Source organism: Cimex lectularius, unplaced genomic scaffold, assembly GCF_000648675.2.
Source record: "Cimex lectularius strain Harlan isolate CLEC.00 unplaced genomic scaffold, Clec_2.1 scaffold243, whole genome shotgun sequence".
Taxonomy (NCBI): domain Eukaryota; kingdom Metazoa; phylum Arthropoda; class Insecta; order Hemiptera; family Cimicidae; genus Cimex; species Cimex lectularius.
In genome coordinates this window covers 364,865-378,976 of record NW_019392791.1, presented here as the reverse complement: position 1 = coordinate 378,976, position 14,112 = coordinate 364,865, and the positions used below count along the sequence as shown (strand labels likewise).

The 14,112-nt window shown below is 34.1% G+C and overlaps 1 protein-coding gene across 2 annotated transcripts in view; it reads left to right on the top strand.

The window, feature by feature from the left end:
• LOC112127264 (voltage-dependent calcium channel gamma-5 subunit-like) overlaps positions 1-14,112 on the top strand; it is a 283,147-nt gene that overhangs the window by 120,249 nt on the left and 148,786 nt on the right. Inside the window, exon 1 of one of the 2 annotated variants that reach the window (XM_024227890.1) lies at positions 6,208-6,461. The exons of the other annotated variant lie outside the window; for it this stretch is intronic. Within the exon in view, the coding sequence (XP_024083658.1) occupies positions 6,335-6,461 (127 nt within the window). The 5' untranslated portion in view covers positions 6,208-6,334. Of the gene's footprint in view, positions 1-6,207; positions 6,462-14,112 lie in introns of those variants that run through there. 2 annotated transcript variants of the gene reach the window in all.

Sequence of the window (14,112 nt, the reverse complement as noted above, 5' to 3'; positions counted from 1 at the left end):
CATAAAAAGATGAATTAATTGACAGAAGTTATTTGGTCAGTCGGACTACAAAATATAACGGAATTAACAATTGTGTTTATTACAAGTTTTGAGCTATTTGTAAATTTATAAAAATTAATAATATTAGAATAAAAATAGTATAGCCAATTTAAATGCATGATATATGGATATAAGTTGACTTGATCCAGAATTGCGCAAATGACACAAACGTCCGTAATCGCACAAGGAATTCTATGCTCTATTACTTTCATTAATGTTGCAACATTTTTGTTTATAAAATATAAAATTAATGTATTCGCTATTAGAGTTTCATGTTCTTTATAATATCCACACAATAGAATAAATAGAGATGTCAGGAGTGCACAAAAGAGAAATTAAGGGTTGTTAAGGATCGACTGGAAGCTCTCTCTGAAACCGAGTGAATTCTGCCTCCCCCTTTGTTGATCCAAACGCAATTTTCCACCACGGCCACTTGAAATGATAATAAATTGGCATAAAGGTCGCAAATACCACTCTGATCAAAATTTACTTGTATCATTGGTTGGATGTATCATCCAACGTTCACTCGACCGAATCACCTAGCGTTCAACTAAACGCTCAATCTATAAAAGAACGAAACAAATGAAAAAAACATTGAATTTCATTGCTTGTAAAAACATACGAAGATAGTTTTCTGTTGGTTGAATATATATTTTAATAATCTAAAATCATATTAATGTACTATTTTAACGAATCCGTTTAGTGTTACATAAGTATTATATTATTCTCAGCAAATATATCTACAGTACTTACTACTAAAAGTAGTAATAAGAATATGATATTTTGAATAGTATTTCTTACAGATCATATTACGGCAATATGCGTATACATTTGTACTATATAAACATTTTAAAGAAAATATTGCTAGAGGGAATTAACGTTTGCTATAGGGTAGGCCAGTTTTGAGTGGTGTGGGGAGCCGGAAGGGTGTAATGTGGTATTAGTATGTGCATATGTAATGTCGACCGCACGCACTCCACACAGCGAGCATAGTTCTAGGCTTTGAATCATTTCGGAATCATTGATACAACCAGCGGTCTTGTTTTGTCTTCCTCCAAGAATAATTTTATCATACGAGCCTTGTATGGGATAGCGGACGAGGGAGATAAAAAACCAATGTTTAAAAACGGTTTCTTTCATATTGATTTACTGCCTGGGAATAGAGAAGTTGTTTCTGCATGGGCGTTTTTAACATAAACAAATGTTTCTATTTGAACACTCCAAACGTTTTAATTTAAAGTCCCAGTCTGCTTTTNAAAAAAAAAAAAAAAAAAAAAAAAAAAAAAAAAAAAAAAAAAAAAAAAATTATTGTAGATCAAAATCGTCTCGATGGCGAGTTGTAAAATGTTGCGGCTCGGAATTAGAGAACCGGTTTTCCATTAAGTTTTGATTGGTTTAAACATCAATGCTTTTTTAACATGTGAAGAGACTTTAAATTTTCTCGTCGACCGATTTCCCATGCGGTAAAATCCAAATGTATTTCCCTCACTAAAAAGCTTTTAGTCTTCACTCACTTAAAAATGCCGATTAATATTGAAATTCCAGGCAGCCTGAAAGGTGAGTTAACTGAACGTATTTCCCAGAAAAAAGTATATATTTTGATGGATTCAGTTTTTCTGTCTGCTTCGAGAGATAACTTCGTACTTTATATTAATTTTCTAGCCGATTTGTATCGTAAACACAGAAAAATAGGTTCTTGATATAACTATTTGATGGTTTGGACAAACAAAATTCCTTCTATTTCTATCATTTTCAGAATGCCTGTTACAATTTTTTGCTTCAAAATGGTTCCTCTGATTCATTAAAGCTACTATATTTTCTTGCAGTCATATTTTCTTTTTTATAACCCCTTATCATTAGTGTTTCTCAGGTCAAAATAGAGTTTACAGAACTATTATTATTAACTTTGGCTGATGGCCATCATCTCTACCGGCACCATGATTAATAATATGCATAATTGATTGTTTATGGGTCGGCAAACAGCAGAGGTCGTCCCAGCGTCTCCGCACGTCATATTTTAACGGGTTAAACATCTAGATTTATTTATTTATACTTCATAATTATTTTCAGACAAATGGCAATAATACACAAATGAATTTGGACAAAGTTAAAGTCATTTTAATAACACTCCAGTTTTTATGTTATGATCCTTTGTGTATTATCTTTTCATTCTTTTTTCTTTTCTGTTTTTATAATTAAAATACAGAATTTCTTGAAATGAAAATTGTAACACAGGAAGGATTCAAATTAACAATCTTCGGATTTGTGCAAGTCTACCAGGCATTTGTTAACAAACCCATAGATCCTAGTTTCCGATCTTGCTTGCGACACATACTTTTCATTGTTTGTGAATGATGGTTCTACTCACAGATTTGTTATTTATAAATGTTTAAATCACAAATCTGTGAATAGAACCATCATTTACAACAAGTGAGTTGTAAACAACAAATCTGTGTGTAGAACCATCATTTACAGAAAGTGAATCTACATACTCACACCCACCTTCATCATTTTCACCACATTTTTTCATTTCGATAAGTTGTATATAATAATTTCAATATTATTTTATTAATGTTTACACCATTAAGTATAATTAATTGAAATTATTAATACGGGCAGCTATGACTGCTGAATATATATGGATTAATATAATTTTTACTCCATTAGATTTCGTGGTCCGATCGACCAAATAACTTCTTTCAATTAATTAATCTTAATGTAAGCTATTGGTTGAAATAAAGAAGCCAACGTCACGAGTGGGATTCGAACCCACGACCTTCTGCTAAATACGCCGCTGCTCTACCACTTAAGCTATCGTGACTTCGATCCACTCGGACACCAACTTCCCATCTCAACCCAACTTTCGAAGTTTTCCTCCTTTTTGCCATGTTTCAATCGAGGATCGAAGTCACGAGGCCTCAAGTGTAGAAATCCCGCTCGTGACACTGGCTTTTTTTATTTCAACCAATACTTTACATAATATTTACACTGAAGTTTTATTAACTACAAGCTTTCAAAAATAAAAGGTTATTGCCAATTTTTTTTTTCTGTTTAGATGTATTAAATTGTAGAAGAAGAAGAAGAAAGAGTAGAACTTTGCTGCAAAAGTACTTTTACAAATTTACATTTTAGCCATTTGAGATTCACACTATTCAAAAGAAAGCTGGTTATCAGTAGTTTTTTGTTGTTTTTTTAATCCACCTGCCCGCCGTACCTAAGGGAGACCCCGCACCGGCGGACCACGGCCACTAAACTAATTCATATGGAATGCAAGTTTAGGAGATCTTATTGTGCTTAACAGCTTCCTTCGACCTTGCCCTGAAATGGAAGATCTAAGGAAGGAGGGAAATATTTTTCTTATTATTAATTTACCTAATCTAATAGGTCCCCCTTGCTGGTTAATCCTTTTGAATACACTTTCTAATAAAGATACATGTACAATATTTTAATAAATAAGTAACAAATATGGGAACAAGGAGTAATCAGCCCGGAATTAAAAGTTCAGGGAAACGCTAAGATCTAACAAGTAACTTAGTTATCATAGGAAGAAAAAAAGAAAAAAGAAAGAAAGAAAAAACTAGTTAGGTACTTTATCGGCTATTGCTCGGCTAACAGGCTTGAGGACCTCAAAGGTCCTCTTTTCTTTAACTAGTTCGTTGAGGGTCGGTGGCCAAGTGTGGCGGAAGAGGAGCTTTAGAGGTTCACTCGCACTCTCAAGGGGGGGGGCATTATCTATTATCTGATTATACAATCATACCTTAAAGAGAGATTTTTCGCAGTAAACCAGGATACGGAGACTTCTGAGATGGAAGAAGTGTTTGCAGGTGTGCCACAAGGGTCAATACTCGCTCCGCTGTTGTACACAATTTTTACTTCTGATATGCCCACAAATGAGAATACACTCACCGCCACATACGCAGATGACACCGCCATATTAACAAGCCATCTCTCTTCTACACAAGCTTCACTCATGTTACAAAACCACATATCAACAATTGAAAAATGGAGCAATCTTTGGAAAATGAAGTTTAATCCCTCAAAGTCACAACATATCACCTTTACACTCCGTCGTGAGACTTTTCCTAGCATATACTTATACAATGAACCTGTTCCTCAATCCGACAAAATTAACTATTTAGGACTTACATTTGATAGAAGACTAACTTGGAATCCACACACACGATTTAAAAAAACAGACACTGAACAAACGATTTAAAATTCTTTATTACCTTCTCAACCGACTATCAAAATTACCATTAAAATCAAAACTTTCGACATATCTACTACTTACACATATCTACTCAAACCTATTTGGATGTACGGGTGCCAAGTATATGGATCGGCGAAGTATTCCAATATTCAAAGATTACAAAGTTTTCAATCCAAATTTTAAGACTAATTGTTTCTGCCCCTTTTTATGTAGACAATAATACACTTCACAGAGAGCTTCAAATCCCAGCAGTTTTTTCATCCATCAAAACATATTACAGACGTTTTCATAGTAAATTACAAAATCACACCAACACACAAATACGGTTACTCCATTCCCCACAATTACCACGTAAACGTCTGAAAAGATTATGGATAAGAGACCTCTTAAATGATTAATATCATTTCATTAATCCAGAGTGGCTGCCAATGGGTAGCTTTCTCTATAACGCCCATAATGCCAAGCACATAATCTGAAATCCAATCTGCTGGTTGTATATAATACATGTACAGTTGTAGATACAAATAAATGAAGTAAAAAAAAATCAGTAGTGTATATCAGTGAGATATATTATCAGTTTCATTTCGTGGGAATCGAACTTTCACCTTTCCCGACTCGGACTAAAACTCAAAAAGGTTTCATTTCTCTTTCATTCTTCATTTTCATCAAACAGAATTCTTCTAAAATCGTTATAAATTCCAACAGAAGAAATGATCAGTTAAACTTACACTTAACACCGTTTATCAAATAAGTCTATACCTAGAGAAACAGAGTTTTACGGCATCATTCGCCGTGTAATTAGTAACAATCCATCCATCCTATCGGTATATTCACCCCTGGAGATTTGGTGACCTGTACACACGCCACGTTGTAGTAAACATCTTTGATTGACAAGCGACAATTGGCACTCTATTCAGTTTGAACTCCCTCGAGCCGGAGTAATTGGAAAACCATCGACCGAGGGATATAAAAGACGAATTGTAAAAGATAGACGAGGTAGAGAAAAACGGAAGAGTACGCGGATGATTAATGGATTTCCGCCTGAGGAAAACGTGAATTCATTCCCGTTGACGACGAAAAGTCTGAGTAATGTTAAGTCGTTGCCGTTTCAAACAATAAAATAAACAATGTACATAATAAGTGAGATTAAGATTAATAAAAACGTTTATCCCTTCCGGCGTTATCAGGGGACGGTTGATTGACTTTAACTTTAACGAGTGTTTTAATATTTGAAACAACGAAGTTTTCATTTCATTCCACAGAAGACGATTGATGAGAAACGTTGTCAGGGAAATAATTGAGCGGGTTTCGTGAGATTCAGATATTTGTTTACGTCTAAGATGCTGAATACATTTATAATTTTAAGATGAATAAGTTTATTTGCTGAAATTCATCGTACATTTTGGTTGTCGTCAAATCAAAAGATAAATATAAAAAAAATATTATGTTAATCATGCCAGTAACATACTATATCATTATATATATATATATGCTACCATATAATACCATATAAAATACTATGATATAATAAAGTTTTTCTTGCCCAATACTTGTGAATACTAACCCATCACTTAAACAACACAAACACTTGGTATCTGTAATTAACAGCAATGTAAGAACTTTTTTTTTTAATTTTTAACTGATAATACATATCATTGGGTTGATTCGTTAACAAACCATGAGAGGAAAAATAATCAGATGTTTAACGAAGCATAAATTGTGTAATGTTTAGGGTCCGACAAACAGCTAAACCTTTATCTACAGCTATTTAAGCGTTTCAATCTGGTTACTGACTCTGCTATTGTATGTATAGTTAATCGATATAATAAAACGCTGTTTTATCGTTTTTAGCCATCAAATGCATATAAAACGTAAATATTAATCATCCCTAGTCAATATATATACAGACACACACAGAAAGTTTGATTTACGACATACTATTTCTATATCAACTGTTTACGCCGATCGCCCTTTTGAACCCTTCTGGAGGTCTCCGGCCGGTCGGCGAGTTAGTTGTTGCCTAGAGCCAAAGCCGAGAACATCGTTATCGTACCTGCTTATCTAAACTCGTGTTTTGCGCAATTGATGGTTTCTAATTGCCCGGGTCCCTTAAGAGTTCGGTATCAAACGTCTGAATCCGCCGGAGACTGTGGGGCCCTACCTAGTCGAAGAAAGAAGAGGACGACTGGGGCCGAACTGCTTGAACTTAGGGGTAAGTGCAAACTTAAATGTATCCCAATCCCCTCCTCGGATTCACTCTTTAAAATGTAATATAAATTATAAATTTATTAACCCATTCATATACAGTCCACTTAGCGAACATCAACCAAGAATTGAAAAAGAAAAAACAATTATTACTCAGCAAAAAGATAAGAAGGGAGAATTTGTAGAACGAAAATATTCAATGGAAAAACAGCACATTATATAGAAATATTTAATCGACTAAAGAAACTCGTGTTGAGTGGCAAAAATTATAAATATTACCCAAATTTGCACGTTTTAAATATAATTTAGGAATATCTGTATTACAAAGTTAATTTTTTATAATTTTTATTGATTTCTTGTAAAAGAATTACAACACAACAATATTTTATATAATATAAAAAACTTGGGAGATCTCAACTAGTGATAAGCCTGCTATAGAAGAAATAAATAATGACTATTAGAACTGCACTTTGGAAATTTTCTTCCTCACTTAGTAGGGAATCACGTTGCCATCGGCGTTTCAGTCGACGGGGAAGATGATGTGGTATAGTAGTGGAGCTGAGCCCGATGGACCAAAGGATTGGGATGTATGGAAAGAGATTGATGGAATTTTTGTAACAGGTTTTCTTTACTGCTGGAACAAAAGGAACAGTAAAGCTCGGTGTAGGGTGCGGTTTGATACATAAAAAGGAGGGTTAACAATTTTCAATAATACGAAATATCGAACTTTCCGTACTTTCCTTATACCCACAGGAGTCTAATTTGTATTCAAAAAACTACTATTTTCTTTTTTTTTTATTTCCTTCATTTTACGGCAAAGATTCACTTTTCGCGTTTGACGCAAGTTGAGAAACACAACAAAGTATCATAAAAACTCTTGACTTTTCAATAAAAAGTAACAGGAAACAAAATAGACAAAGTGAAAAGAAAGAGAAGAATTTACACCAGAAGAGAAAGCGAGATGTAATTTGTAATTTAGTAGTTTCGGACTCGTTACTTCACCAATTCTTGTGCAACATTCATTGAAAGGAAGTGGAACGTAGTGCCTTTTCACTTTCCGGCCCCCAATGCAATGTAAATAATAAATTAGGGTGAACATGATTTTTTTACAGAACTTGAACAACTTGACATTAATTAATTCTACTGTTATAGAGTAAATTCTTACTTATTCTTTTTTGTAGGATATTTAATTCTATCTTGTCTTCCGAAAGATTTTTTTTTAATTAGCATTATAAACATTGAAATTTTAAATATTGTCTTTTTTGAAAGAAAATACAATGGTAATAAAATCGGTTGCATATTTAACGAGTAATTTTTAAACTGTTTGTTTACAAATGCAATATCAGTTTTCTGGGAAAATCTTCCAAAAGTGAGAAAACACAGAAATCAAATCAGAACGGTAATAACTGTTGTTTTGGTCTGAACGCCGAGCACAGCGTAGAGGAACTTAAACTGGGGCTTGCGGAGCCTTATTGTTCGGTCAGGAAGCGGGCTTTATTAAATTATAAGCTCTATACCTACACCTGGTTAGGATTATTAAAACCCTTTATCACTTATATCCATTAACCTGGTTTACTTCCACCGACGAAGTGAGTGTACACTTATTTGAGTGGGTTGTTAATTTGCTCGAAAACATTCCAAACGCTGTTCCTTTCTTGACGAATAACCTTTCCTTATAGCCACTAACCCAAATAAGAAAGAGGGAGAATTATTTGACTAATTAAACACATCTTCTTGCCTCAACAAATCAGCGTTTTTGCTGTAGGTCATTTTTGTAGCTTGTGAGATATTGTGTGTTCACCATAGGTCGAATCATTTTTTACGAATTTGCTGACACACTGGAAACTATTAGCACCACTAATCTGTCCTTGGGCTCTGTTTCCCTCACAAGACAAATCCAGCTATCAGTTCGTCAATACAAAAAGATGATTTCTTACCAGCCTAGAAAACCAGTAGCTCCTCAGGAAATAAAAGCAATAATAAAGAAAAGGCAGACAAAAATATCGCATAGACTGAACAAAATAAGTAATATCACGCTCAAAAACAAACCACTTAAAGCCATTATATATATGACTTACATCTCTAACATGTTAATGATTGGGGGGTGGTTTGCCTGAAAGATGGAAAACTGCTCGATTCATAATGTTACAGAAAGTTGGTAAAAACTCAAATGAAACGTCAAGTAACCGACCGATCTGTTTTCCTAGCCCTCTGAGTAAAATGTTTGCAAAAGGCCATAAGTTCGTCGGATCTGGGAATTCTTAGAAAATCAAAGCCTAGTCATGTTTGAGCAGTTTGGCTTTAGGTCTTCTCTTTCAATAAAAGCTCGACTAAGCAGACCACATCACTTGGAACTTCAACCTTAAAATACATATAGGCGCTTGTTCCTAGCACCAACAAAGCATTTGACACAATCTGGCAAATTAGACTAATATTCAAACTTATCAAGATGGGCTTTCATCAGCTCTTAGTCAAGATCATACCTCACCCGACGAAAGTTTGTAGCATCAATTCGAGGCAATCACGGGTTGGTAACCTGGCGGCTGGAGCCCCACAAGGCTCGGTTCTGGGACCTACACTGTTCCCCACTTATTAATGATATGTCAAAATCCATATCGTTGAACCAGTCCTGTTCGTGGATCGCCTTGACCTCTACACTTCATCATGGAGAGAGCCATAGTGAACCGATTGAGAAGATAAGTGTGAACAGGGGCAAGTCTGAAGCCATACTCTTCACGAAAAGACGTCCAACTATAAACATTAAAGTTCACCTTAATGGTGAAGAAAATAACTGCCCTCCTTCAATACGGTACCTACCTCGGCGTTTGGCTAGATGCTAAGATAACGTTTACAGATCATGTCAATGAATTAAGGTAAAAAACATGTGAAAATGCTTTTTCCACTTCTATGTCGAGAGTCCCAGTTGAGTTTTATAACAAGTTGCTCGTCTTCAAAACTATAGTAAGACCAGTGTTGACATATGCATGCGCTGCATGGGCTTAACTAGTAACACCAATTATAAGCTGCAAAGAACAACATAAGTTCTTAAGATTATGTACTAACATCCCTTTACCAACCATTATAGGCGTACTCCACACAAACTCCGGAGTGCAATTTCTGCGCGAGTTCATAAATAACCAATTGTCAACATTTTTTGATAGATGTCCTAGTTGCGCCAAAGATTAGAAAAAGATATCGGACAAAAACGTGCACCCAGAGCCAAACACAAAACCCTCTGGGACCTCAATGCGAGCTTCAAATTTATTATCGTTTAACTTAATTATTTGGGGGGCGTCGGTGGCCGCAACGGTTTAGGCGTTGACACGGCGCTGATCACTGTAAGGTAAAGGTCCCGGGTTCGAATCCAGCGGCCCTGCATTCGAACCCGACATACTTACAAATGGGCTTTTTTGTTCAAAAACACTGGCCCCCCGAGGGTTTATATGACCTCTTCTGTTTCGAACAGTAATTATAAAATAAAGTCGTAAAATAAAAAAATAAATAAAAAAACCTAAATATTTAATTAATTTATTTGTTTTTACATTATTTATTTATTTATTGATGTATTTATATACCTATTTATTCTAAATTTTCATATAAATATATGCACATGTATGTATATGTGCACATATATTCTATATGTATTTGTAAATATTTATTTAATTTATTAAATAAACAAGGTACTCATACAGTGACTTATTTATTCGTATCACAAAAGTAAATATTAGTCGTAAGGTTTTTTTTTTTTAATTTTTCTCCAGTAATGTAATATTATATATAAGACTACCAATGAGAACTTAGTTGACAATTAGGTGCGTCACTGTGCATTCAATTGTATTTGTTTTTTAAAATAAAATAAAACCTAAACAAACAACGAATAGACTGGCTCGTTTCGCGAAGGATGAATGAAAATTAATAAAAAATGGCTGATAAATCGTTGCAGAGTTTGCATTTTTTATACCAGTTTCGGAGCTTTGATTGGCTTTCAATGTGATGAATTCGCCCACCGACATAGAAGCAAAGCTCTTTTGTCTCCCTACAACGTATCAAAATTACCATATGTTAAAAACCATGTGTTATCCTGACACAAAACTGTTATTCATTAATATTTCTTTGCTGTCATATAGTTAAAAATCATTTAATGATTAAACAATATAAAGGCTTTGGCATGTTCAATAACAATTGGTCCTGCGGGTGAGTCACAGTTTAAAATTCCAAAATCGTTTATAATAATTTTTTTCTGTAAGAAAAGGATATGATAATGATCATAATTAAATCTTGTAATTGTGATTTTATCGTGTAACAAGTGGTCGATTATTTTCATTTCTATACCATCATGATTACGGCCAAGGTTTGTTGATCATTTTACTGCATTGTAGAAATAAATTATTATGATAATTTTAATCGTGTTATGGATTTAATAAAAGAACATTATTATTAACATTCCAACATCTACCGTATTCAAACGGCCCAGTCCTTAATCCTAGGAAAAATACTACATGCTCCATTTTATGAATCGAACCGAACTACAATACATACACAGATTTGTATCCATTTCGTTCAAGATGAAATCCGTTCCCGTAACCTTAAATTTCATAAAAACCTCCCAACTACAGTAAATCAGCACGTCAGAAACCTCGCAGCCCGACGAGTCCCCTAAAACCCTCCCCGCTGACTGAAGAGGCAATGGCCGCGAGATCTCCTAGGAAGTGATGGTGATGATAAAGGAAGTGATAATGACACAAGTATCAATTAAGCAGACAATATTTTAGTAACATTTGATTAATACCAATGGGTGTTTTCTCCACTCTTGGTTTTAATTTTGTATGTATTACCTTGCTCATTGTTACTTGTTACCACTTGAAGGTAGTTGTAATGTACTTTAATTTTTGTTTTTTAATTATGAAAAAAAATAAAATCCCGTGGCATGTCACAAAATGAAGACAGATCATTGGGCAAATTATTGAAAAATTTTGCATTTGTTTTAAAAAAATGTTACAGTTACGGTTTGACATTTGTAAGATTATAATTAAAAAATCAATCAATAACCTAATATACAACTTTGTTTTAATTAGTAGAATGAAAAATAAACATTTTGGATTTGCTTAATTCTGTAACGCCAGATGCGTTGCAACAATTTAATCAGCTCTGGATTCAATTTAAATCGCAGATACGGGTCTAATCAATCCCTCAAAATACGACTGATTAGCTAAAATATCACAATATTGTTGGTTATTCTGAAGCATTGGAATTAATTTACATAATTCACACCTGAATTTGAGATTGTTACAAAATCAATAAGTTTTTTAAAATTTGGTTGAAAACTTAGCAATCTGGACCATAGTTTAAACATTAAATAAGAAGAACAGGGCTAAGTTATTTCAGCTTTAAGGACAGGTGGTCAGTAAAATCAGAATTTTTTACATAAAATCCTAATATCTAAATTTAGCATCATTAAAATACAAATCTGACCTTTATTTCGCAAATTACATTAAATTGTCTACAAAATACATTTCCGTTGAAAAATTCACGCTTCCGAATAACCAGTAGCCGCTCAAAGAAAAACAAATGGTAAAACCCATTTTTTTTTTTTTTTTTTTTTTTAAATAACCAACTGTGGCTCGTGTAATGACTTTTCAATAAAAATTTTCGAGGATTTCACCACTCATTTTATAAGTAATCCAAGAACATGCTAATTTTTACCTTTTCTAGAACATGCTATCGTATATTCTCCTTTTGCAAGGTAGAAAAACATGATATCGAACCCAAGGAGAGCAGCAAACCAAGAACACCGTACATGTCATATTTTTAATAAAAACATTTATTAGATGGTGACAAAAATCAGATCTATTTCCCTTCCCTCTTTCCCTAGCACGTGATTTCCATTTTCTATGAGCTGTACACCGTTTCGATGGATGTGCAGTACACTGCACTTTTCAGAGTTCCCCATGTGTAAAAATGTAATGGGGTCAACTACATGAATCTAACTATATATAATCTATTGGAATAACCTGATCCAACTGAAACCTATGCATTTGGTAAGACTGGAGGAAATTCTTTTGCAACACTATCAATAAATATTGATGTCTATTTAATTTAGTATTTTAGCGTGTATAAAGAGTACGGCGAAATAATAAAAAATAATCATTGAATATTCCGTTTGCTTGAGTTTTGCCTCTTTTAAACCATTTATCAATCCGTTTCATGATTCAAAAATTTACAAAATTGCACAATTGCACATTTTAAATCTTTTTGAAGCGAATTGCAAGAATTCGTTTTTTATTGCACAAAATTGTACAATTGATCCAATTCCATTGAATTTTAAGCAGAAAAACTGAATTAGATTTATCTTTAGAAATTACAATTATAAGTTAGTAAAATGTAATTGCAATTTGCAATTAAAAATGGAAATAATATTCCCGACAAAGTAGTAAATAAACAAACGTAATTTGCAGTATTACTTGGATTGGGATTTATATAACCTCAAATCCGCACATGTATGTACACATGTACAGAATTGAGTCCATTCTCGTCTCGCAGTCCAATGGCAATTCCAGCTTTTGCAATTTACAATAAATTGCCAGGAGGCTTGACCATCACCCCCCCCCGGTGTTGGCAGTCCGGGGACAGACCTCGCAAGCCATCTGGGTTGGGCTCCGGGTGTTGTCAAGAACTCGTCATTTCAGCACTTCCGCAGTTCCAAGCACACTAAAAATTACAAAAAACAAACATATAACAATCCGAAACTAAGGATTGTTGGAAAATGATGTGATAAAAGTGTAAGGGGCGACAGAAAATGTTTTATTTGAATGCATTGCAAATCTGTCAAGTCTTTTACATATTGAATGATTTCAGAAGCTATGGGGACATGGTTAAATGAAATATTGTTTTACGCATAACATTTAAAGAAATTTAAGTGCTCATCAATTAAAATAAGGTGAAACTCATTCGATCATAAAAATAAATAACATACCTAATTCACCAACAATTACATCCAATTTAACTGTTCCTCTTCAAGGTTGAAATCCAGATCGCCCTTTTTATATCCACAGATTGAAGCTACTGAAAATGTTCGAAAGAGTCTATTTAAATTGAGAACGACAAGTGAAGAGTTTTTAAATGCAAAATTTAACTTTTTTATGAAATTCACTACTTTCGTGGTCCGCTTGACCAATTAATATATCACAATTAATTAAGGTTTTTAGTTGAGATGAAAAAAAGTTAATGGCACGAGATGGATTCGAACCCACGACCTTCGGCTAGATACGCCGCTGCTCTACCACCTGAGCTATCGTGATCTCGATCCACTCGGACATCAACTCCCCATCTCAAACTCATAAGATGGGGTTGAGATGGGAAGTTGATGTCCGAGTGGATCAAGGTCACGATAGCTCAGGTGGTAGAGCAGCCGCGTATCTAGCCGAAGGTCGTGGGTTCGAATCCCTCTCGTGCCATTAACGTTTTTTCATCTCAACTAAAAACCTTATTTTTTATGAAAAATAATGTTGACTACTTTGCTTAAAACAATTCAATTTTCTTACTTTTTGTATAAAGGTGTTATTTTTTATTTATTCATTATGTCCCAAAATTTCTTTCATGTGCGATTTTTTTTATTAATGCAAAAAACATGCTTTTTCGTATTCACTCTGATTGAAACA